The sequence below is a fragment of the Muscardinus avellanarius genome (genome assembly GCF_963383645.1).
Source record: "Muscardinus avellanarius genome assembly, chromosome: 9".
Lineage (NCBI taxonomy): Eukaryota > Metazoa > Chordata > Mammalia > Rodentia > Gliridae > Muscardinus > Muscardinus avellanarius.
The window spans coordinates 48,489,792-48,514,647 of record NC_137795.1 but is presented as its reverse complement, the minus strand read 5'-3'; the positions used below and the strand labels follow the sequence as shown (position 1 = coordinate 48,514,647).

Below are 24,856 nucleotides of genomic sequence, written 5' to 3'. Positions count from 1 at the left end.
ATCATACACTTTTCCTGAACAGTTAGCACAGTGAAAAGAAATAATAATTGAATGATCAAAATTTATAATAAATTTGTGGGGGGGTTTGCGGGTCTGGGGATGGAACCCAGGGGCATTCGACCTCCGAGCTACACCCCCTGCCCTATATTTTATTCTTTATTTTGAAACTCGGTCTCACTGAGTTGCAGAGGGCCTCACTAGATAGCTGAGGCTGTCCGCGAACCGCGATCCTCTGGTCTCAGCCTCCCGAATGCTGGGATTACAAGCGTGCACCACCACGCCCGGCTTATAATAAATTTGAATACTCAGTCAACCCTTCTGTTTTTTCTCTTCTCTTCCAAAGAAGTGCTGACTGTGGAGAAGCAATGTTCATGCCCAGGGATGTCAGCAGTCCATGAACAGTTAGAAATCTATAGTGTGAGGTTCCCTGTGAGTGGAAGGGGCCTGGAGAGGTGGCCAGAGCATGGGGATGGGAGTCTAGGATGGCTGTGCGCACGGTCTAGGGAGGAAGGATGTTGGGGTTCTCTTACAGAGGTCTCAAATATCTAACTGAAATCTTGGGGTGAGGCTCCTGTGTCCAGGAAGGGAGACCATAAAGAGAAAGTTAAGGTATAATTCAAGTTACTAGGCCCATTGCTACAAAAATGATGGAAACTCTGGCCAAGACAGAAAACCACTGGTCAAGGTGCAGCCACCAAGGGAGGAGAGCAGGTACCAGCATTGGCCTTGACAGCAGTAGTCTCCTTCTCAGAACAGCAGTACCAGCTGGGTGCTGCACTGTGTTTTGACTGTCCTATTAAAAAGGCAAATTCTAAGAACATGCTATTTGACTTCTGTACCAAAGTGAAGCTCCCTGAGGGCAGGTCATGAAAACTGATTCACCTTGAAATTCCCTCTAACACCTAATGGAATATTCTTAACATGGTAGGTGCTACAAATCTCTACAGAAAGAATAGATTCATCTGATAATCTCATATAGGTGCATGCCTGCAAGCACAGTACTTGAGAGGCTGAGATAGGAGAATCATAGGTTTAAGGCCAGCCTCAGCACTGTGGTGAGATTCTGTTTCAAAACAAAAAAATAAAAAGCACTTGGAGGTGTAGCTTTTATGTAGAATGCCCTTCAGAGAATGCCAAAGCAACTAGGGTGAAGCAAAGCATTATTGCTTCCAGTGTAATACAAATAGCAAAAGCGTTACCTTGGCAGGAGTCTCATCGTCCTGTTGGTGATAGTTGTGTTCGATAGATTGAGATACAGGACTCCAGGACAGCCTTCTGAAATGTGCCTCATTGATTCATCCTGCATAAAAAACAGAGAAAAGAATCCTATCAAACCCAAGTAGGCTTAGCCCTTTCTCCATTGTCTATCTTTTTGCCCTTGGACAAGTATACGAAGGACTTGGCCTCTTCATATTTTTTGGCATCAAATGAATCAAATTCAATAGAAACTAATGGGTCTGGAGCAGTTTGGACATCCTAACAAGTACAGATCACTCCCGTTCTCAGTGCTCAGCTGCGGCACAATTGTGCATGCCTGTAATCTCAGCTACTTGGGAAGCTGAGGCCGGAGAATCTCAAGTTCAAGGTCAGCCTTGACATTTGGTGAGATCCTGTTTCAAAATAAAAAATAAATTAAAGCTCAGTGGTGCACGCTTGTAATCCCCGCGCTTGGGAGGCAGAGACAGGAGGAACGCGCAGATTCGAAGCCAGCCCTACACGCTGGCTTAGGAGACCCTGTTTCCAAATAAAAATGTAAAAATGGGTCTGGGAGTGTAACCTGGAGGTAGAAGGGCTTCCAGGAACCCCAGTACCACCAAAAAAAAAAAAAAAAAGCTCAGTGGTAGAGCACCTGTGGGTTCCACCCCTAGTACCACAAAATTAAGTTAAATAAATAAAGCTCAAACTTTAATCCCCAACTGTTTGAACACATAAATAAAAACCATGTTTGAATGCCCACATTGCAGAATAGCTTAATGAATTTGTCCACAACATAGAGTACTCAAATTCTTCTGAATGTAATATATTTCATAAGACAAGCTTAGAAATCAAAGGTCTTTGACTAAATATTGCCCAACTCCTTAAATACAAGCCTGTCTCCCAATCTATGTCTCAAAGAGAAAAACAATAGTAAAATGTAGCTGGATAAAATTATCAGCCCTTTATAGATTCCAAAATTGGACAAGACTTTGAAGTTTACAAATTCAATGCAGAAGGCATTGTGTTTTGACTGTCCTATTAGAAAGTCAAATTCTAAGAATGTGGTCTTTGACTTTTGTACCAAAATGAAGCTCCCTGAGAGCAAATACTAAAAACTGGTTCATCTTAAAATTCCCTCTAACACCTAACAGAATATTCTTAATATGGTAGATGCTACAAATATCCACAGAAAGAACGGATCCTTCTGACAAACAACCTCATTAGAACCACAGGCAGACATCTGGAGAATGTGGTAGCAAAGATTTTAATCTTTCCTAATGAAGGAGCCCATGTTCACTTTGCTGGTAGAGAAAAAGTACAACCAGAGGAAATACAACATTTTTCTTTGATATGGTCTCTGAGGTGTCTATCTATCCCTCCATTACTTGGGGGCACTTCTGAACATAAAGAAACAGCTCATTTGTGTTGACGTGTGAGCCACGTTGAAGATGCTTGACTGGCTGGTCTAGAGCAGTTCTCTATGGGTCTGGTGGACAGGAGCCAACTGACTTAAAGGCTTCATATGGATATTGTGGTAAGGAGTTTCTTCCAAGTCCTGGTAGTTTTAGTATTTTTATGTACATATTTTATTTATTCATATAATGTCTTCCATCTCTTGGGAAAATTTTTTTTGCTGTGAAAATGGAAGAGTGGATTTTATGGAAAACACACTGGAGGAGGATTTTCAAAGAGCTCTTAGTTCTAAAAAAAAAGATAGGTATATAAAATATATATGTATGCATATGCTACATACATACTTATTTCTTTTAAAAAGATATGTATACTGTATATAAATATATATGTATGTATATGCTACATACATACTTATTTCTAAATATATCATATTATATATTGTATCTTTTTTTTGGTACTGGGGGTGGAACCCAGAGGCTTTTCTACCTCTAAGCTATACTCCCAGACCTATTTTTATACTTTATTTGGAAACAGGGTCTCACTAAGTTGCTGAGAGCCTCACTAAGTAGCTAAGGCTGGCTTCGAACCTGTGTGATCCTCCTGTCTCAGCCTCCCAAGCGCTGGGATTACAAGCACGCACCACCATGCCCGGCTATATTGTATCTTATATATATAATATATGTATATACATATATATATACATATATATGTATATATATGTGTATACGTATATATATACATATATACATATATACATATATATACATATATATACATATATATGTATAAGAATGAATGTATAAATGCTTACATTCAGGAGAGGGATAAATTAATCCTATCAAAAAGTGAATGGAAATGTATGGGACTAGGAGGTTGGGATAAAATGTGGGGTGACTATTAATGGGTGTGGGTTCTTCTGGGAGTGAGGAAAGTGTCCTATAATTTATTATGGTGATTGTTGTACAAATTTTTAAATATAACAACAACCACTAAATTATACACTTTGGGTAAATTTAATACCAATAGCAACATAAATTTATATCCCTATAATGTTGTTATTTATTTATTCATTAATTTAATTTATTTTGTGTTATACTGGGGATTAAACCTAGGAGTGTTTTACCTCTGAACCATACCCCCAGCCCTATTTTTATTTTGAAATGGGGTCTTGCTAAGTTGCTGATGCTGGCCTCAAACCTGCAATCCTCCTGTCTCAGCCTCCCATGTCCTGAGATTAAATGTTCCCAGGTTTCCACCATGCCTGGTTTATAATGCTGTTTCTAAAAAATCAATTTTTAAAAAGTGTATGGAAGCCGGGTGTGGTGGCACACACTTGTAATCCCAGCATTTGGGAGGCTGAGACAGGAGGATCACGGTTCGTGGACAGCCTCAGCTACTTAGTGAGGCCCTTTGCAACTTAGTGAGACCCTATTTCAAAATAAAGAATAAAAAATAGGGCAGGGGGTGTAGCTTGGAGGTCGAATGCCCCTGAGTTCCATCCCCAGGCCTGCAAAAAAAAAAAAAAAAAAAAAAAGTGAATGGAGGAAGTGGTATCTGAAAGGAAATATACCGTGTAATGTGTGCGTGTGTGTTTGTATTACTTTGAATTTCATCATGATGTATAATTACATTGCACCAATAAAACTGTGTGTGTGTATACACACATATTGTTTTTTTATTTTATTTATTTTTAAAAATTTATTTATTTATTTATTTATTTATTTTTTGGTGGTACTGGGGATGGAACCCAGAGGCTTTCTACCTCCAGGCTATACTCCCAGACCTATTTTATATTTTATTTGGAAACAGGGTCTCACTAAGTTGAGAGCCTCACTACGTAGCTGAGGCTGGCTTCGAACCTGTGCGATCCTCCTGTCTCAGCCTCCCAAGTGCAGGGATTACAAGCGTGCACCATCACGCCCGGCCCCACATATTGTTGTTGTTTTTTTTTTAATGGAAAGACCCAACAGAGTTAGACTGTTCTAAAGAATGAATAAGTGTTAGCCAGGTTGGTATGCGGGTGTTGGGGAGGAAAGGTGTAATCTTTTGGGCAGATAGAAAAATAGATTCAAGGACACAAACTGTATGACATGGTCAGGGAACTTTAGGTGGCTTAGTATTGAAATAGGCTAAAAATCTGAGAGAAAAAACTGTAAAGATGAGGCTGTGTAAAACAGGCCGGGGGCCGCAGGAGAGGCCGTCCATGAAGTCTGCTCGCCTGTGCGGGCTCGGCTTCGTCCTGGAGCTGGCACATGATGAAGGGCATTTTGCGGTCAGGCTCTCGGTTCTGTGCCCGGCTAGCTCCTCAGACGTGCTCCACTGGCTGCTTCAGCTGAGTTTCCCCGGCTTCTATGAACTCGCTTCTGTTTTCCTGCTCGTCTCCTGCCATTACTCCCTTCGCCGCTTTTCTGGAGACATCAGTTGATGACAAATGCCTCGCTGTCTCAGTATTCACTCCAGAGCTTGTCACTAGTCTATTTCTGCCCCAGCGTCCCACTGAAACAATCCCAGTGCAAATCACCCAGCACATTCTAGTTCTCAAATGCAGGCAGTGACGCTCAGCCATTTTCTAGCCTGCTCGTTTTGACCTCTTCTTTCTGAAATGCTTTACTCCCTTGTGTTTTGTCATGCTTCTCCATTTCCAACCTACATCTCTTAATATTTCTTGTGTGTGTGTGTGTGTGTGTGTGTGTGTGTGTGTGTTGCTAGCAGTTGAATCCAGGGGTATTCTACTGACAAACTAAACTTACAGCCCAATTTTTTATTCTTTTTTGTTTTTTGAAACAGGGTCTCATTAAGTTGCAGAGGGCCTCACTAAGTAGCTGAGGCTGGCTGAGAACCTATGATCCTCCTGTCTCAGCCTCCCAAGTACTGGGATTACAAGTAGGTGCCACCATGCCCAGCTTTTAATATTTCTTTTTAATATCTTCTGGCTTCTAAAAGTCTGTGTTCCTCAGGTTCAACCTAAGTCCTTTTCTCATGCCATCTCTTTAGGTTGATCTTATTCATGTTATAATGTTAATTAAGGTTTTTGCAGAGATGTCAACCCAAGATGGAATCTTGAGTTTTGGCATGTGTTGCCCATCACCTATGAGGCATATCCACACAGTGGCATTCATTAAATATTATGGAATCTTTATTATAAGTCAAAGTCAGTGTTTTGTGTGCTTATTATGACTATTACACAAAATATGGTACTTCCTCTGCCCTTTGGGACTCTTAAAGTAGTGGAGGAGGCGAATACCCTATGGTTAGGATTACTTGTTCTGGGGAACCCAGAGAAGCAGTGGTGAACCTCACCTTGGGAGCCAGGTAAAGGAGGTGAGAGAAGCACTGCTTGAGAAGAAAGGGCAGAGGAGCTCCAAGCAAGGCGCACAGAGCACGCAAATAAAACACTACAAAGAGCAGCGTGGTGCAAGCAGCCGGGGCACTCTGGCTTGTCGTCACTAAAACTTAACGTGTGTGTAGAAGCGGAGCAGATGAGGCTGGAAAAGGGGGCAGAGGCAAGACCACAGAGCTTCCAAGTACAGTAATAGTAAAGAGCTTTGACTGTCAAATAGTGTAGATATCAGGAGAATAGTTGACGGAAAATGGGAGTGAAGTGGTAACACTGGCCCCTTAGAAAGAGCATCATGTGCTCACAGGGTGTAAGACAGGTTGGGGCAGAAGGAAATACCGAAGACAGGGACCAGGAAAAAGGCAGCCAGAAATATACATGTTCTTTTCCATCTCCTTTGGCACAGAGGTTGAAAACTATGGCCACGAGCCTATCACCACTAAAATGAGTCCATCATCTCTGCTGGGGCCCAGTTTTTTGTATCTCATACACACATGCATGAAACATAAATACAGCTCATTTTTGTTTAATCCTTAAAGAGTTTCCACTTGCCAGAGGCTTCAACACTGAGCGTACATCTATGAGATTAATAATAGCCTTGTACAGATGGAGTAACATTTCTTGCCAATGTTTAATATAGTTTGCTTTTTCCCACATTCAGCCCTAAATATGCATACAGCTATTTACTCTGAATACTGGCTCTCTAGTGTAACAAGACTGGATCTACAATAACAACATTAAAATAAGCTGCTAGTTGGGCGTGGTGGCGCACGCTTGTAATCCCAGCATTTGGGAGGCTGAGACCAGAGGATTGCGGTTCGCGGACAGCCTCAGCTACTTAGTGAGGCCCTCCGCAACTTAGTGAGACCTGGTTTCAAATTAAAGAATAAAAAGATAGGGCAGAGGATGTAGCTTGAAGGTCAAATGCCCCTGGGTTCCATCCCCAGACCCACAAATGAATGAATGAATGAATGAATGAATGAATCATTAAAATAAACTGCTAATACTCACTGTGAGTGATGTGCAGTCAGAGACATTCAACTCTTGCAAGTTTCTGCAGTGACCTAAATCAAACAAGTTACATATCACTAAACAACATATTATAAATGTTTAAGATTTAAACATTTAAACAATTTTAAATATTAAATAAAACTTTAATAAAGTTATTTAGTAATAACTTTATTAAATAAAGTTTTTATCCTGCATTCAATGCAATGTATTCATTAGAAAACAAACAGAAACTTCAGAAGTGTTCTAAGCATATGAGTTTCATTTCCCAGAAAAATGACTTTTTTGCTTCAAAATTAAAACATATACACATATTTACTACTGTTTGAGTTACAGGAGGAAGGGGAAAAAAAGAAAATGTTACTTTGGGAAAAACCACTAAATAATTAGAGCTTTCAGCATGGAAACGCTTGAAGAAAACAAACTTGCATCTTGGTGCATGCCTTATTTTTCTTTTATTACTCTATTGTTCTGTTTTCTTTTAAAACTTTATTATTCAGCATACACCAAAATTGAGAGTTGCATAATGAATACCTATACCCTCATCGCCTAGATTATAACGTATATTTTACTGCATTTGCTGTATGACATGGTCATCCATCACCCATTCATCCACCTCTCAATTTGTCCCTCATTCCACCCGATTTCTGCGTTCATTTCTAAGAAACTTGCAGATCTCAGCGCACTTCCCCCCAAATACTTCAGCATGCATACCGATAAACAAACTGTTATAACTGTTTAGTTTAGATTTACTAAAATAAAATAAAGAATTACAGACAAAGAGTAGGAAAAGCTAAGTGGCTGGTTAACTCTGGGACCAGAGGCCACTGCACAGCTATTTGTCTTCATAAAGACGAGGCGTGTACACAACTAGCTAGACAGCAGAGGAGTGTTCCACAATCAGCGTCCTGAGCACAACCCCGCGAATGGGGGCAGAACTTGAGGCAAAGAAGGAGGAAGGCTTTCTTGGTTCAGGCGACCCAGGAGGGAGGAAAACCCCAGGCAAGAATGGGCCTGGCATTCCTATGGCTATAGTGAATGAAAACACATCTGCCGCCACTCATAACCACACAGCCCTGCTCTAATAACAACAGGCGTGTTATTAGTTATAAATTCATTCTGAACATTTCTTCCTTTGCCAAGAGTGGACTACGTCCCAAGTGATAAATGCAAACCAGAAATATTTTCAGAATTTAAAAAAAAATGAAACTATTCTTTAGATGTGTGCACCGTGGAAGTTACCAGTAAAACTTAAGGAAAAACTAGATTCTCACAACAATTTAATTTAGCTTATGAGGTATATGTTCTTATTGAACAGAAGAGGTATATGAGAGTGATTAATACATTCAGTAAACCCTTATCAAGGAAAAACAGTAATGAGCAAAAATAGACAAATATTCTTGCCCTTGGAAAGGACTTATCATCCAGTTAGGGGAGACAGACAGTAAACACAAGAAGTAAAACATCCACTGTGACAGATGCTGATAAGTGCTATGGTAAAAAATAAAATAAGCAAAGAGATTTGGCTGTGCCTGGCAAGGAGGGGGCGCATTTTAAACAGGGCCAGCAGAAAAGGCTTCCTGAGCACGTGACCTTTGAACCCAGATGTGCAGGTGATGACAAGGACAGCCCCATCGACTCTGAGCATTTCTGGAGCCCACAGTTGACAAGACTGCTGATCAGCTGGGAGACAGTACAGGAAGAAAAGAACAAGCTGAGGACAGCCGTTCACATCGTCCTCTCGTTCACGCATCTCAGTACTGGAAGGATAATTCCTTTCATTTCTTAAATGCAATGTCATGATGAAGTCCAGGGTCCAGTTTCCATCGTGCTGAGTCCTGACGTTTGTGGCATACGTGCCTTGGACCAAGCACTTCTAAGTGCCCATATGCATGAGCCTGTTTCACTCTCTTAACCTTATGAGGAGGCACTGATCATCTGTGTGTGTGTGTGTGTGTGTGTGTGTGTGTGTGTGTGTGTGTGTGTGTGTTTTACTGGGGACTGAACCCATGGGCATTCCACCTCTGGGCTACACCCCCAGCCCTTTTCATTCTTTTTTTTTGAAACAGGATTTCAGTAGGTTGATGAGAGTCTTTCTGTGTTGCTGAGGCTGGCCTCAATCCTGCAATCCTCCTATCTCAGCTTCCCAAGTACTGGAATTACAGCCCACACTTAGCACCTTGGTTCCATTTTATAGATCCAGAAGATAAGGTTAAATAAATAGCCAGGGATCACACAATCAAGCAGGTAGGAAAATCTTGACTCAAACTCAGGGCCCAAACCAGACCTGTAACAGGGTTAAGAGCATTCTATACACTGTTCTAAGGTCACCTTTTTAAACTGGAAAGGCCTTTGCCTAAAAAAGGGGGGGTAGTGTTTCTGTTACACATAGTACTCATGATGGTCTTTAACTTTTAATATATATATTTTTTTCTATTCCAACCTAGGGACTCTTAATACCCCAGCTGGGTCTTATTGTTCCTGAACGCCTTTGTTAAAGTTACCCAAACTTGAATTTCAAAGGAATATTTTCTTTGTTCCAGCTGTCACACCACAGAATTGGGGCCAGCTGGATGTCAGGATGCGCGTGGTTACCATTGTAATACTGCTCTGCTTTTGCAAAGCTGCTGAGCTGCGCAAGGCGAGCTCTGACAGCAGAAGAAGACGCCCGGCAGGTGGGGGCCGGAGAGGCTCCAACCCTGTCAAACGCTACGCGCCAGGCCTCCCCTGTGACGAGTACACGTACCTCCACGAGAAATACTTAGACTGTCAAGAAAGAAAACTAGTTTATGTGCTACCTTCCTGGCCTCAAGACTTGCTGCACATGCTGTTAGCGAGAAACAAGATCCGCACGCTGAAGAACAACATGTTTTCCAAGTTTAGAAAGCTGAAGAGCCTGGATCTGCAACAAAACGAGATCTCCAAAATTGAGAGCGAAGCCTTCTTTGGCTTAAGCAAGCTTACCACCCTCTTACTGCAGCATAACCAGATCAAGGCCCTGACAGAGGAGGTGTTCATCTACACGCCTCTCCTGAGCTACCTGCGTCTGTATGACAACCCCTGGCACTGCACCTGCGAGATAGAAACGCTCGTGTCCATGCTGCAGATTCCGAGGAACCGAAATTTGGGGAATTATGCCAAGTGTGAAAGTCCACAGGATCTCAAAAATAAAAAACTGCTGCAGCTAAAACCTGAAGACTTATGTAATGAAGAAGAGAAAGGGCAACTGGAGCCTAAACCTCAAGTGTCGGGGAGACCCCCAGTCATCAGGCCCGAGGCCGACTCCACTCTGTGCCACAATTACGTGTTCCCCATACAAACGCTGGACTGCAAGAAGAAAGGTGTGTACGCGGCTTTCTGCTTCATTTTCATGGGCTGTTAGAAAAGGTTCTTTATGTCTTAAAACGCTCCCTGCACCCCTCATGCCTTGGAATTTCTGTCACATCTTCCAGAATTCTTTCCCCAGTGGCAATAGAATCTAACCCCAGATTCTCTGAAGTCCAGTTCAAAGTGGCTGAGGATTAGGGGCCAGTAGAAGAGGGCAGAAAGAGCCTCCGCAGGGCAGCGTTTGTCCTACTCGCTCGCTCCTCCCAGCTTTGGTAGAGGGGACTGAACTCAGGGGTGCTCTACCTCCTGGCTACACCCCATAAGCCAGGCCTCTCTTTTTAGGAACAGGGTCTTGCTAAGTTATGAGGCTGGCCGCAAACCTACAACCCTTCTGTCTCAGCCTCTCAGGTACTGGTATTACAGGCGTGCATCACCAAGCCTGGCTAAGAAATTCTTTTTGTTTTAGATCCAAATTAACTTATGTAGGTAAACCTAGAGGTATGAAAGCAAAGGCAAATGCCGTCTACACATCTTGACTTATACAAGTTAGAAGTAAAACATGGTATGCTTGTGTGTGTGTGGGGGGGCAACCTTAAAGAAAAAACATCTGGAGGACAGGACGGGGCAGAGCCCTCCAAGACAAAACAAGCAATGCAGTGAGGGTGTTTCTGTATTTCATATCATTTCACCACAAGGTTTTAATAAACACTTATTAGCACCCTACATCTTAATTATTCCCAAGTTATCCAGAATAAGACAAAAAGAGAATATTTAAAGAACTAAATTTAAAGTATTTAATCCAAGAACTATAAGACTAAGAAAATTCTTCTAGACTGTTATCTATTCTCTACAAATCATTACTGGGTTTTCTGTCACACACCATCCATGCTAGTACTCTTTAGGATTTGCACATACAGGAGAAAGTCCTGAATTGTAAAGACAGATGGGACACTTTGGTAATGCCTGTGGTGGTGGTAGTGGTGGTGGAGGTGGTTTTATCCCAGGAGCATTCTACCTCTGAGCTACACCCCCCAGCTCTATTTAAAAAAAAAAAAAAATAGGATCTCACTAAGTTGCAAAGGGCTTAAGTTGCTGAGGCTGGCCCCGAACCTGTAATCCTCCTGTTTCAGCTTCCAAACTGGAACTATAGCCTGTGCTACCACACCCCACTTAGAAATGCTTTTGACATGTTAGTGAAGACTGATGTTGTCAAAGTGTGATCTGGGAAGTGCAAATCCACAGCACAGTAACAAGTCATATGACAGTGTCTCTGTATGTCGTTTCTGTCACTGTACTAATAAAGCCAGGTGACACTGGACTAGCATCATATGGGGCATGGTATCATTTCTTCCATCTATTTTGGGAGGTTTTGCTTTGTTTCTCCGAAGGCAAGAGAAAGGGAAGGTGAAAAGCCCCTTGCGGTCCCTCAGGAGAGAACTGAAGGCAGGGATTTGTTCTGCTGAAGACTCAGCCACCTGAGCAGATTTGCCTTGGTTTGCTTTTCAGCAAAGTCATGCTCAAGCCTTGCCGCTCTCTCCCTGGCCCTGAGGGTGGCGCCTGGATGGGCACAGCGCACCCAGGTGGCAGGGTGACCTGATGCCACAGGGCAGCAGTCACAGCCTTGTATTCTGAGCACGCCTCACTGAGCCCCTCTAAATCTGAAAGTGCTCATTAAATGAAAACCTACTATGCTCCACCTCACATACCTGCTATTCACAACTTTCAGTGGTAGGAGTTCCCATATGTAGGCAGGGGAAAAGAAGGTCAAGGAAGTCTAGTTGCTTGGCCAAAGTCTCACACAGAAGCAGCAAAGCTAATGTTTGAACCTTGATCTGCCTGAGCCAGCACCGTGAGCCTCCTGCCTCAACATGCTGCCTTCCAGAATTAATCTGACGATGTTGAAAACAAGTGGCCGCCCCTTACAGCAAGCATTCGGGAATCCCTGGAGACTCAGTGGATGTAGTTTCTCTATCGCAGTATTGTTATGGTGAGCACTTGGGGTTTCGCGCTGAAGGACAAGTTTTACTAGGATTTCCTTTGCAGTGCTTAGAATTCCATGTTTTTAAAACAAATACAAAGCGACTCTCCTAAAGTCAGCCTAGAATACTTGATATTGCTGAGGGTCTGCCCTTACGTTGAGTGAATTTGCCCTTGCCGTATTAGGTGCCAAAGAGAAAAGTAGGTAGAATTAAGTTCACTCAACATCAGAGAAAATGCCATCTACAAAAACTTTAAGACCTCTACAGCTAGACTATGCTATGCTCTAAGAAGAGAGAGTGTATAGGAGACATTTTTCTTTTTTACTGCCTCAATATTCTTGGGCCATTTTCACTCCCAATTATCCTATTTCTGCTTTTGTTGCTGTTGTTCCTTTTTTTCCCATAAAATTTTTCTCTTGGCAAATATCACCTATAAAAGTATAAATATATTTTTATTGCTTTGGTTTCTCAACTTATTGTTGTCAAAACAAAACCTCTCCAAAACATCCCATAAATCCACCCCACCACCACCTCCGCTTCAAAAGTTCACTTATTTTTACTGGAACACGATATAAAGTTTCATGGCATACAAATTTATGTCTGCCTAATATTAGGTCATACATTAATGGACAATTTAAGTTTCTCTAAACATTAGCAACTATGTAATTAAAAACCTATACCTCTTATTTTCTAAATATATTTAATTGGTGCATGGTAATGATATGTACTTATGTAGTACAGTGTGACATTTCAATACCTGTATACAGTGTATAAGGATCAGATCAGAGTAATTGGCCCACTCATTTCTTTGTGTTGAGAACATCCAAATTCCTGATAGCTCTTTGGAAATACACAACTAATCGTTGCCAACCAGAGTTATCTTTCTGTGGTTATCTTTCCTAATATTAGAAGTCATTCCTCCTATCCATCCCGATCCCTGTCCCTGCTAACCATCCTCTCCATTACTCTCCCACACCCTGCCCCAGCAGAGCCTATACTTCTAGAATATGAGTGTGGTTTTGAATTTAAAAAAAAATAGATGGTTTCACTATGGTTTCTAAATCTATTGCTTATTTTTTTCAGTAGTAGGGATTGGACCCAAGGATGCTCTACCACTGAGCTACATCTTCAGCCCTTTTTATTTATTTATTTTTGAAACAGGGTCTTGCCAAATTGCCCAGGCTGACCTCAAGCTTGTCTTCCTCCTGCCTCATCCTCCCAAGTTGTTGGGATTACAGGCATGCACCACCACACTCAGCTATTTTTCCATCTTTGTTATACTGTTTATTTTTATAAGTTTAAAGGCAAAGGTCTTGCCTATTAATCTTACTTCGGTAGCACCTGGGTCATGTGCTTTAGATTGGCAATAACTATTCACCTGCCTTTCTTTGATTTTTTTTTTTTTGAAGTGCTAGTGATGAAACCCAGGGGCATTCTACCTCTGAGCAACACCCCCAGCCCTATATTTATTTTTATTTTTTTGAAACAGGGTCTCATTGGGTTGCAAAGGGCCTCACTAAGTAGCTGAGACTTTCCACGAACCACGATCTTCCTGCCTGTCTCAGCCTCCCAAACGCTGGGATTACAAGTGCCACCATGCCTAGCTTTCTTTACTCTTTCAAATGGTAATTTAGCTAACCTTTAAAAATAAACTACAGAGAAATTAAAAATCATATATAGAATTCAATGATCACAAATGGAATTTAATCAAATCAAATTTTTCTTATTCCATTCTCTAAGTGGTTAACAGATGTTAATCACGAAGGAGACACGTCAGCAACGCTCATGTCTAGATCCTTTCTGGAATATACTAATACTTTGATTACTGTGCTCCACATGTGAGGATGTACATAGAATCTAACACGTCATGGAGAGAAGGACTGCAATGGTATTAATGAATAAGCATCATTGTCTAACTGCTCCGTGGCCAGGAGACATAACAGTCTACATGCACCATCCTTTGCTCCTCACAACAGAAATACTGTTATCCTCCTCATATAAATGAGGGAAACGGATAGACAGAAATTAAATCACCTTTCGAAGTTCACACAGGCAGTCAGTGATTCAGTTTTCAAGCCACTGTTGACCATGCAATGTCATCTCTTCCTTCCAGGTTCTCAGTGTGTCTACTTATACCAAGAAGAATTTACTAATGTTCCTGTGCGCTTCCTCCCATCTGGGGCCTCCTCCCAGGCCCTGTACAAGAATATCACGTACATGACCACAGATAGAAAAACCGCACTTCAGCGCTCTCTCCCTCCTGACTTGCAGTGACTCAGTCAGGGCACGCAGGGTCCCTGACATGTGCCAACCCAGCCACATAGGCCTCAAAGATCACTATTTTTGCCTTAAGCATCTGACAGCAAGAAAAAAAAATAATGGCTTTATTCACTGAGAGACAGGCATGTTGCCAAAAATAAAAGCTTTTCAAAGGAAATAAAATGTGGGATTAGTTGAAAGGCACGTTTATACCATATTGAGGTAGGTGGATTTGCCAAGAATACATGTAAGCAAGAGTTCTGAAACTGCTTTTAGCTTCACATTTACCAGAATAATTTACCATTTACTTCTAAGGTCAGTCTGAGGAAAATTATATAGGTAAATTTCCCCCAGCAGCCTCTGAAGTTAAGGGCACCATTTTATCCCTAGCTTGAACAATAATTAAGATTGTTTTATTTGCAATAAACAGGATAATTTATGTCTCCTTTACTACTACTACTACTACTAAGCCTTCAAATTAGTTTTGATGTTGCTGACAACCAATATAACCTAGTAAATGTAGAAATTACATGGGGAAAAGTTCCTAATTTCCTCCTCAAAGTTAGTAAAGTTTGGTTGGGGGAGAAGCAAGGCTTGTAAGGGGTGATCATCAAGTAAATACAGTATTTGTTGAGGCATTCATCAGGAATTTTGGGTAGCAGTAAAATATGAAATATGTATACCACATGGTGCCTGGTCTAGAAACGGGGACATTAATGAAACTTAGCTTTTGATCTGAGGAAAGATGCATTTATATATGCTTAACCAAAGGCCAATGTGCTTGGCACCAATATTTGCAATTCTCATTGAGATTCTAAGGTAAAAGAAATAGTGAACTGTTTTTATTCATCAATACAAGTAAGATTTTTCCATGTTTTTCAAAGCAATGCTAGAAAAGGCTTTGGTTTGCATTTCCTGGTACTACTTGTGAAGCCTATTTTTATCCAGGATTGGTGCTGACAACCCTGGAGTTGGTTTTGTAATGCTTATTCTTTTTCCAGCACCCACATTGCTTAAGCCGGGTTCCTGAGTGTCCTCATACACATTTTTTCTACCCATTTATTTGTGGCTAACCCACTTTAGCTTGTCTTACAGTGGTTTTTCTGTCATCCACCCCTCATGTCCAGCCTAGGAGATGTGGGTTTAGCAAACAAGTTCTTATAAACAGGCTGCTTTCTAGAACTTAGGAGGTTCTGGCTCTGGTAGCAAGGATGTATATAGCCCTTAATAGCTTTGTAGGGCCTCTGTGGGGACTCATTTTGGCTTTTATTCATAGTGAGAGAGGAAGCCACTGGAGGATTCTGCCATCTGGAAAAGTGGTGTGGTCTGACTTCAGGGTCACGTAGGTTCAGGTCTCCACTGGACCAATCCAGAAGAGACGCAATGGTATGAAGCCAGGTGCAGGTCGCATGCCTGTAATCTCAGTACTTTGAGGCAGAGACAAGAGGATCACAATTTTAAGGCTAGCCTCAGCAAGTTAACAAGAACCTGAGCAATTTAGCAAGGCCCTGTTTCAAAATAAAACATAAAAACAAAAATAAAAAGGGCTAGGGAGATAGCTCAGAAGTAGAATGGCACAATCTCCCCTTCCCAAAAACAGTGATGGTGTCTTGGACTAAGGTGCTAACAGTGGAGAAAGTAAAAAGAGGTAAGATTCTGAGTATTCTAAAATAAATCCTACTTTTTAAGCTATTAGATGCTATGGCCTTTATCAATAATAATCCCTAGATCTAAATGTCAAGAAATTATTTTTTCTATTGTTCCTAGGACTTCAATTGTCTGTGGTTTTCAAATATTGCTAAAATCTCCATCTCCTTGTTTACCTGTAGTGCCCAACACAATACAACTCTCCAGTTAGGATCATGCTAACTAATCCTCCCTAAAGGGAATATTATCCCATTGTTGCAACCCTATAATAGGCTCAAATCTTAAAATATTTCTCCTTCCAATATCAAATAGAACAATGTCATGCCGGGCGTGATGGCGCACGCTTGTAATCCTTGCGCTTGGGAGGCGGAGACAGGAGGATCGCTCAGGTTCGAAACCAGCCTCACTGGCTTAAGAGACCCTGTTTCCAAACAAAAATATAAAATAGGTCTGGGAGTGTAGCCCGGAGGTAGAAGGGTTTCCAGGAAACCCAGTACCACAACCACTAAAAAAAAAAAAAAAAAAAATAGAACAATGTCTTATCAGAAGAGAGAAATAATACCAACTCCTAAATTGCAGATTACTTTTATTATAAAAATTCTTGAATTTATATATTCAACAAATATTAATAAGTTCTGGCTATTTATCGTGTGTTAGTTATCTATTTCTACATAAAAATTACCATACTCAAATTTAGCTGCTTAAGAAAACACACTTCTCACCACAGGGTCAGGAAATCAGATGTGGCTTGGAAGGTCAAGGTCTAGAACCTAGGGCTGCAATCTCATCTGAAGGCTTAACTGGGAGAAAAAGAAATCATTTTCTAAACACATGTGGATGCTGGAAGGATTTGGTTTTTCAAAAGCTACTGAGTTGAGGGCCTCTGTGTTTTGCTGGCTCTTTGTCACCTTTCATTTCTGTGGGCCTTTCTAACATGTCAGTTTGCTTCATCAAAGCCAACAAAAGAGAGATCTGCCAGCTCTAAGAAGAAAGTTGCAGTCACTTATAAGCTAATCACAGAAGTTACATCCCATCACATTGTCTGCATTCTCTTGGTTAGAAGCAGGTCACTCGGTTCAGCCCATGCCCAAAGAAGGGGGTTAAGTACAAGGGCAAGAACATCAGTGGTAGGCATCACTAGCTGCCATTTTAGAAGCTATCTACCGCACAACACTTATTTATTTACTCTGTGATATATTTGGCACTGTTCTATGCCTCTCTCATGAAGCTTCCATGGAGGAAGGGGAGCAAAAATGGGAAGAATCAATAAAACATATGCTCTGTCTGATGCTGATAACTATCACTGAGAAAAAGAAAGCAGATTATGGTATTATTAATTACTGTTACTATTGTTTTCTGCTTGACAAGAAGATATCATTTTAAATATAGCCAGGAGCTGGGTGTGGTGGCGCACGCTTGTAATTCCCGCATTTGGGAGGCTGAGACAGGAGGACCGCAGTTCGCAGATAGCTTCAGCTACTTAGTGAGGCTCTTTGCAACTCAGTGAGATACTGTTTTAAAATAAAGAATAAAAAATAGGGCAGGGAGTGTAGCTTGGAGTTTGAATGCCCCTGGGTTCCATCCCCAGGCCTGCAAAAATAAATAAATAAATAAATATGTAAATAAAGCCAGGAGTGTCTCATGGCCACCCCAAAAGAAGTTTTAAATAACTTTTATTAGGCTGGGCGTGGTGGCGCACACTTGTAATCCCCGTGCTTGGGAGGCTGAGACAGGAGGATCGCACAGGTTCGAAGCCAGCCTCAGCTACTTAGTGAGGCTCTCAGCAACTTAGTGAGACCCTGTTTCCAAATAAAGTATAAAAAATAGGTCTGGGAGTATAGCCCGGAGGTAGAAAGCCTCTGGGTTCCACCCCAGTACCACCAATAAATAAATAAATAAATAATAAATAAATAAATAACTTTTATTAGAGCACACTGTAAAATTGTTCTATTTTATTACTAGGTATTGTTAATCACAAACATGTTCATATAAGAAAAAACACACAGTTGTTGTTTTCAGGCACCCACTGAGGGTCTGGGAATGTTTGCTCTGAGGTTAAGGGACTGCTATAATAGTGTGAGATCATGACGGTTGAGCTTTTTGTTTGTTTTTTGGAATGGAGAGACCTGGGCTTATTTGTTAGCAGAGGGAACCTAAAAGATAAATAAAGTAAATGTAATAAAGGGGTAATAATTAATAGTGAAAATATGGTAAATAGTAAAATGATAGTAAAGATAGTATAATGATAGTAAAGATGGGCAATAATTAATAGTGAAAACTCCTTGGAAATAGAAAATGGGAGGAGCACTCTTACAGCAGTTTGATTTATAGGCTTGCTTGCTTCTAAAGCATCCCTGGTGACTACTGGGTAGCAGGACTGCATCCCACAGCTTGCCCTGATGGCTCAGCCACATAAGTTGCACTGCCGCCTTGTGTCCTGCCCTCCCTACATCTGCGGAGTTTCTCAGAACAACTCAGCAAGGAGTGATTAGCCCTTCCTCTAGGTGTGATGCACTTGATTCACTGGGCTGTGGCAGAATTTAGGACATGATAAGGCTTGTTCACACCAGTTTTCTTTGACTTTAGATATCTCTTCATCTTTAAGATTTTTCTCAATTACATTGATTAAACAATGGAGAGAAAATGGGAACAGGAGAAATATGATAACCTAAATATCTTTAATTTTTCCAGAGTTGAAGAAAGTTCCAAACAACATCCCTCCAGACATCGTTAAACTTGACTTGTCACACAATAAAATCAACCAGCTTCGACCCAAGGAATTTGAAGATGTTCAGGAGCTAAAGAAATTAAACCTCAGCAGCAATGGCCTTGAATTCATAGATCCTGGTAAGTCCCATCCAACAGCCCCTTAAATGGGTGACAGGTATTCTGTGATTTCTCCTCTAAGTATGGATTTAATTAAACATGTCACAAAAATTGGGTTTTGTTTGGCATGCAGGGAAATATTTGCCAAAATGTTGCTTTGCAAAGTGTGGTATTACACAGTCCACCCCTTGGTATCCAAGGTAAATTAGTTTCATTACCCTTCTTGGACACCAAAATCCACAGATGTTCAAGCCCCTTATATAAAATGTCAGAGTATTTTCGTAAAACCTACACACATTCTCCCAAATATTTAAATCAGCTCTAGATTACTTATAATAATATAATGCAAATGTCAGCTATAGTTGTTGTATTGTTTAGAAAAAATGACTCAAAAAAGTCTATTTAGTACAGTATATATTCAGTACAGACAAAATTTTTAGTTTTCCAGTAATGGGACATCTGAGCTACATCTCCAGACCTTATTTTATTTTATTTTATTTTATTTTATTTTTGAGATAAGGTCTCACTAAGTTGCTCAGGCTGGCCTTGAACTTGTGGTCCTCTTGCCTCAGCCTTCCAAGTCTCTAGGATTACAGGTGTGTGCCACTGCACCAGATACTTCATTATTCTTGATTAGTTGAATCTACAAATATAAGACTCAGAGATTCAGAGCACTGATGGCATGGCACTAAGCAGTTTTTATTCAACTAACCCAAATAATTATTTCACAGAAAATATTTTTATGTGTGTGTGTGTGTGGTTCCGGGGAATTTAACTTGGGGGCATTTGACCTATAAGCTATACCACCAGCCCTATTTTATTTTTCATTTGGAAACAGGGCCTCACTAAGTTGCCGAGGCTGACTTCAAATCTGTGATCTTCTTTTCTCAACCTCCAAGTACTAAGATTAGAGGGGTGTGCCACCATGCTCGGCCTTAGAATAGATTTTTTAATAGAAACATGTGGCAAGTGATCAATAATACGTTGACCATGTAATAATTTTTAAATGAAAATTCAGGCTTGGCATTTTCTTTGCTATTCATTAATCCCCAACTTATTTGTAATACATTTGAAAACTACCTGCTAAATATAAACTTCACTGAGATAAAATGTGTGCAAGCAGAACATGCTCTATGTAATTCTCTATCAAGATCATATCTCTTTTCTATTCTTCAAATCTCTCCTTCAAATATTTGTTAAGCAAAGCTTTTTCCTTACCCCCATGAACTTGGAAAATTAAGTAAACATACAAGATTTTGAAAGAAATGAGAATTACTACAACATGAGTAAGATGTGTAACACACAATATATGTGCTTTTATGATGCTACTTCAATTTGAAAAGGCCTCGCTATAAAATTATTATTAATACTATTAATATGATATTAATGCAAGTTGGTATCATAACCATTTTGGGTACAATTGTTTTTCTATTTTTCTTAATGGTAATCTAATACCATGAATAGAACATTAGAAATTTAACAAGATAGAAGTGAGAATAGAAGATTGACATTCTGTAGCCACAAAAGCATATTTTAAGATTAACATCTTTTGTAAACATTAGCAAGTTGTATTCTTAAAAAAATCCTCAAAAGAACAGCAATCTGCTATACTTTTACCTAGTCTGTACAGATGTTGCAAATCTGAGAGTATCTTTGAATATCAAGAGCAAAAGCAATGTTCATTTCATAATAAGAATAGTCCAGAGATACTTTTCTACCACATGAAATGATCACCTTACTAGTGTGCAGGCCAATCACCTGGAGCCAGTCTCCACAAGGCCAGGCCCCAGGGTGAAGAATCTGGGGATGGAGACCCCCCTCTTGCCCCATGAGAACCAAGGATTCACAGGATCAGTGTCCCATTGCAACGGTCCATGGGTAGGTATATAATATGATTTTTTTTCTGATGCTGTTATCCACAGCAGTAGCTTACCAACGTACAAAAGTACAGATACAAGGGCTAGGGATACAACTCAGAGGTAAGAACGCTTGCCTAGCCAATAGAGAGAGAATGGCCGGGCGTGGTGGCGCACGCTTGTAATCCCCACGCTTGGGAGGCGGACACAGGAGGATCGCACAGGTTCGAAGCCAGCCGCGCTGGCTTAAGAGACCCTGTTTCCAAATAAAAATATAACATAGGTCTGGGAGTGTAGCCCGGGGGTAGAAGGGTTTCCAGGAACCCCAGTACCACCACACACATTAAAAAAAAAAATAGAAAGAGAATGATTAGAGCTCTCAGTTAAAAAAAAAAACAACAAGATTTCATTATATGGCTTAAGTTAAATATATTAAAGCAGTGAATACCAGTGCAGCAATGTTGTGATTATCACTGAACTAGAACACTAGAGAAAAGTGAAAGGAGACAATGCAGAGAGATATAAAATAGCTGGAAAATGGATTTTACTTCCAGTGATACTTTCCCCTCCATCTGTTATGAAATTCACATAATCGTAATGCTTTCTTTTCCACTCTTAGGACCCTTTCATGTTGTTCACTGAATGCATTTTTCTTACTTGCTGTGGACACATCTCTGTTATCAGCAGTAGTGCTTATTTTTATTTATTCAATTCATTCCATGGAGTGCATTTTCTACATAACAAATATGTACTGAACACCTACCAAGTGCCAAGCACTTTTTTCGGTATGTCCTCTAGAACAAAAAGTATCTCAGCACTTAAAGCCAAATAATCTATAGGAGTTTTTTTTCTTGTTCTTTTTTTATTTTTTTATTGGTGCATTATATTCATACATCATATTGGGGTAAAAAACTTGTGTGGACATACATGTACACATCACCGATTTAACCCCTACCCAATTCCCACCCCATTCCCTCCTCATCCCTCCTTCCCTTGCTTGGCTTAGTGGTTGGCTTCGATTTGTTTCAGTACATTGTGTGTTTTAGAGAATTTCCTTCTCCCCCACTCCCATCTCCTCATTTAGGTTGTCTTGTTTGCTCCCCTATAATCTATAGGATTTTTAAAATAAAAAAAACCTACTATTTCTGGGTTTTTTAGATGAACTGCCAAAGTAGACTTACTTTAACCATCTATGCTGGTAAGTATGCAGATGCCAAGAGAGTTTTCCAGACTTTGAAAGGCACAAATAACATCCCTGTGAAATGCCAGGCTTTACTGCAGAAAAGGGGAAGAAGCCATCCTAAAAGGAGGTTTTACCTCCTTTAAGAATCGTGAAAACTAGCTTTTCCAAGAGCCCAGATACATATGGTTTAAGTAACAACTATAACACTTTTAAAATAAAATCTAGGAATGTTTACACATGCTTTCAATCTGAAAGGCTGAACAGTTTTAAGAAAAGTAAATCTGTGAGATCAGTCACAGTATGTTAGCAAATAGAAAAAAATGCAATGTCTTTGGAACTATCATCACAAGGGCTGACTTTTTGTGCCCCTTCCACAAACAGGCCAAATCGCTATTTTGTACCAAAATAGAAAGTATATTTTTTTAGAGAGAATTTTAGGTCTTGTCTGAGAACAGATGATATGAAAATAGTTAATGGTTACTGGTATGACAGAATATTTTCCAAATTCAAAATAAAAATATTATGCTCTTACAAGATTATCTCAAAACAGTAATGAGAAAATATCAGAAGGAGAAACAAAAATTTTAAAATCAAGATTGACCTGTATATTTGGGGGTACCTGACCAGTCCGTATCAATTAAAACAAGAATAATACAGGGCATTTCCTTGCTCTTGGAGGAAAAAAAGTGACTTTTTTGTTGTTTTATTTTGTTATGTGTTTTATGTTAGTTCTAATTATTTACCCTCCAGTGAAATTAAACACACATGGATTCAAAGTTGATAGCTTTCATAGCTTGCCAAATATAACCAGATGTTTTCGAAACATTGATAGAAATTGTTTGGTTTTAGGTTCTACAGAATTAGAATCCTTCTTCCCAAACTGGGAAAACGTTGTTTTCTAGACATTTTTAAAATTTATTGGTATTCCAGGAAGCTGCCAAATCATCACCAGGCACACCTTTTTTTTTTTTTTTTCCTATGCTTAGGTTCCATGTTTTAAATATTTTCTTTACTTATGCCTTTTTTTGTGGCATCTTTCCAGTAAGTAAAAAATTCACATCGGAAAATACATGCTTTAAAAGCTAACTCAAAACATTTTTCAAATAAAACATTGTATTTTAGTCAACCTGATAAAGGAAGAAGGTTTGTATGACCGTTTATATTAGAAATTTTGCATTTAGACACATATATACCTCTCCAGAAAGGTAGTAGAGAAAGAAAACACTTTCATTATTGAATACATTTTATAACAGAATATGATAAGCCTGATAAGGCAAGCACTAACAGATTGCAAAGACAGAAAGGAATCTCCCAGCATACAGTATCCATTACATACAAGGTTTTAGGATAAACAATGGCTAGTCCTCAGGTTAATGATACATTTTATTACACACAGCTTATCCTAACTTTACCTGGTAAGTGGGGGTGAACATTTGCATTGGCACATTGGCTCTATCAAGAGAAAACCACCCTTTCATCTTCAGGACAGAAGGTCATTTTGCAACAGGAAGCAAAGCCCCAACACACTTAGGCTCCTGGCTTCCCACAGAAATGGGAGACTGGGGTCCTATTTCCCGTGACATTTACATTTCAAAGACATCGCTGCCAGATTCTAGACAAGGTAATGAATGGCCTATCTAGTCTTCAAAAGGATATATAAAAAGATGATACAGCCTGATACTGCCTGGTGTGGTGGCGCACGCTTGTAATCCCCACGCTTGGGAGGCAGAGACAGGAGGATCACGCAGGTTCGAAGCCAGCCGTGCTGGCTTAAGAGACCCTGTTTCCATATAAAAAAGTATAAAAATAGGTCTGGGAGTGTAGCCCATGGGAGTATAGCCGGAGGTAGAAGGGCTTCCAGGAACCCCGGTACCACCAAAAAAAAAAAAAAAAAAAAGATGATACAGGAAGATTGCAGTTTCAAGGCCAGCCTCAGTAACATAGGCCCTTAGTAACTCATCGAAACACTGTTTAAATACAACATACATACACACAAAAGTCTGGGTGTGTGACTTGGAGATAAAATGCCCCTGGGTTCAATCCTCAGTACCAGACATACACTAAAAGGAAATAAAGATATTACAAGGAGATGTGAAAGCATTTACAAGTTTCTAAATTAAATACTCTGAGAAAAAGGAGAAAAGAGAAACCTTTCTTTATTTTCAGCTGGGAGAATAACCTCTTATTTTTCATTTGTATTTGCCCTATGACATACCATATATAGTTGCATAACTCGATTATTCATTGGTTTAATAAATAATTTCTGTTTCTAGCTGCTTTTTTAGGGCTCACACATTTAGAAGAGCTCGATTTATCAAATAACAATCTGAAAAACTTTGACTACGGAGTGTTAGAAGACTTGTATTTCTTGAAACTCTTATGGCTCAGAGATAACCCTTGGAGATGTGACTACAACATCCACTACCTCTACTATTGGTTAAAGCACCACTACAACGTCCACTATAACGGCTTGGAATGCAAAATGCCTGAGGAGTACAAAGGGTGGTCTGTGGGAAGATACGTTCGGAGTTATTATGAAGAATGCCCCAAAGACAAGTTACCAGCCTACCCTGAGACGTTCGACCAGGACACAGAAGACGACGAGTGGGAGAAAATACATAGGGAACACACAGCAAAGAAGCAAAGTGTAAGAATCACTATCTTGGGGTGACGTAGAAACTGGCCTGGCTGTAAATAGTTTCATATTGGCTCTACTAGGTGTCAGAAAACTGTATGTTTACATTTTTTATTAACTGCGTTGCCTATTTATGCAGGTGTCTCCAGCTACAGGAAGGGTTCTTTAATTATTACATAATTATTATTA

General features: G+C 40.1%; 2 protein-coding genes across 2 annotated transcripts in view; one reads left to right on the top strand and one right to left on the bottom strand.

Moving 5' to 3' along the window:
- Positions 1–24,856, bottom strand: part of FBXL13 (F-box and leucine rich repeat protein 13) — a gene marked incomplete at both ends in the record, with an annotated part of 242,481 nt that overhangs the window by 110,447 nt on the left and 107,178 nt on the right. The window contains 2 exons of the mRNA XM_080701187.1: positions 1,200–1,300; positions 6,959–7,011. Of these exons, the coding sequence (XP_080557313.1) occupies positions 1,200–1,300; positions 6,959–7,011 (154 nt within the window). The remainder of the gene's footprint in view (positions 1–1,199; positions 1,301–6,958; positions 7,012–24,856) is intronic.
- LRRC17 (leucine rich repeat containing 17) lies at positions 9,525–24,703 on the top strand (the record flags this gene model as incomplete). The annotated part of the gene is made up of 3 exons (XM_080701320.1): positions 9,525–10,296; positions 18,859–19,014; positions 24,306–24,703. Exons 1-3 carry the CDS (start codon positions 9,537–9,539, stop codon positions 24,701–24,703), a joined length of 1,314 nt encoding a protein of 437 aa, XP_080557446.1. The 5' UTR covers positions 9,525–9,536.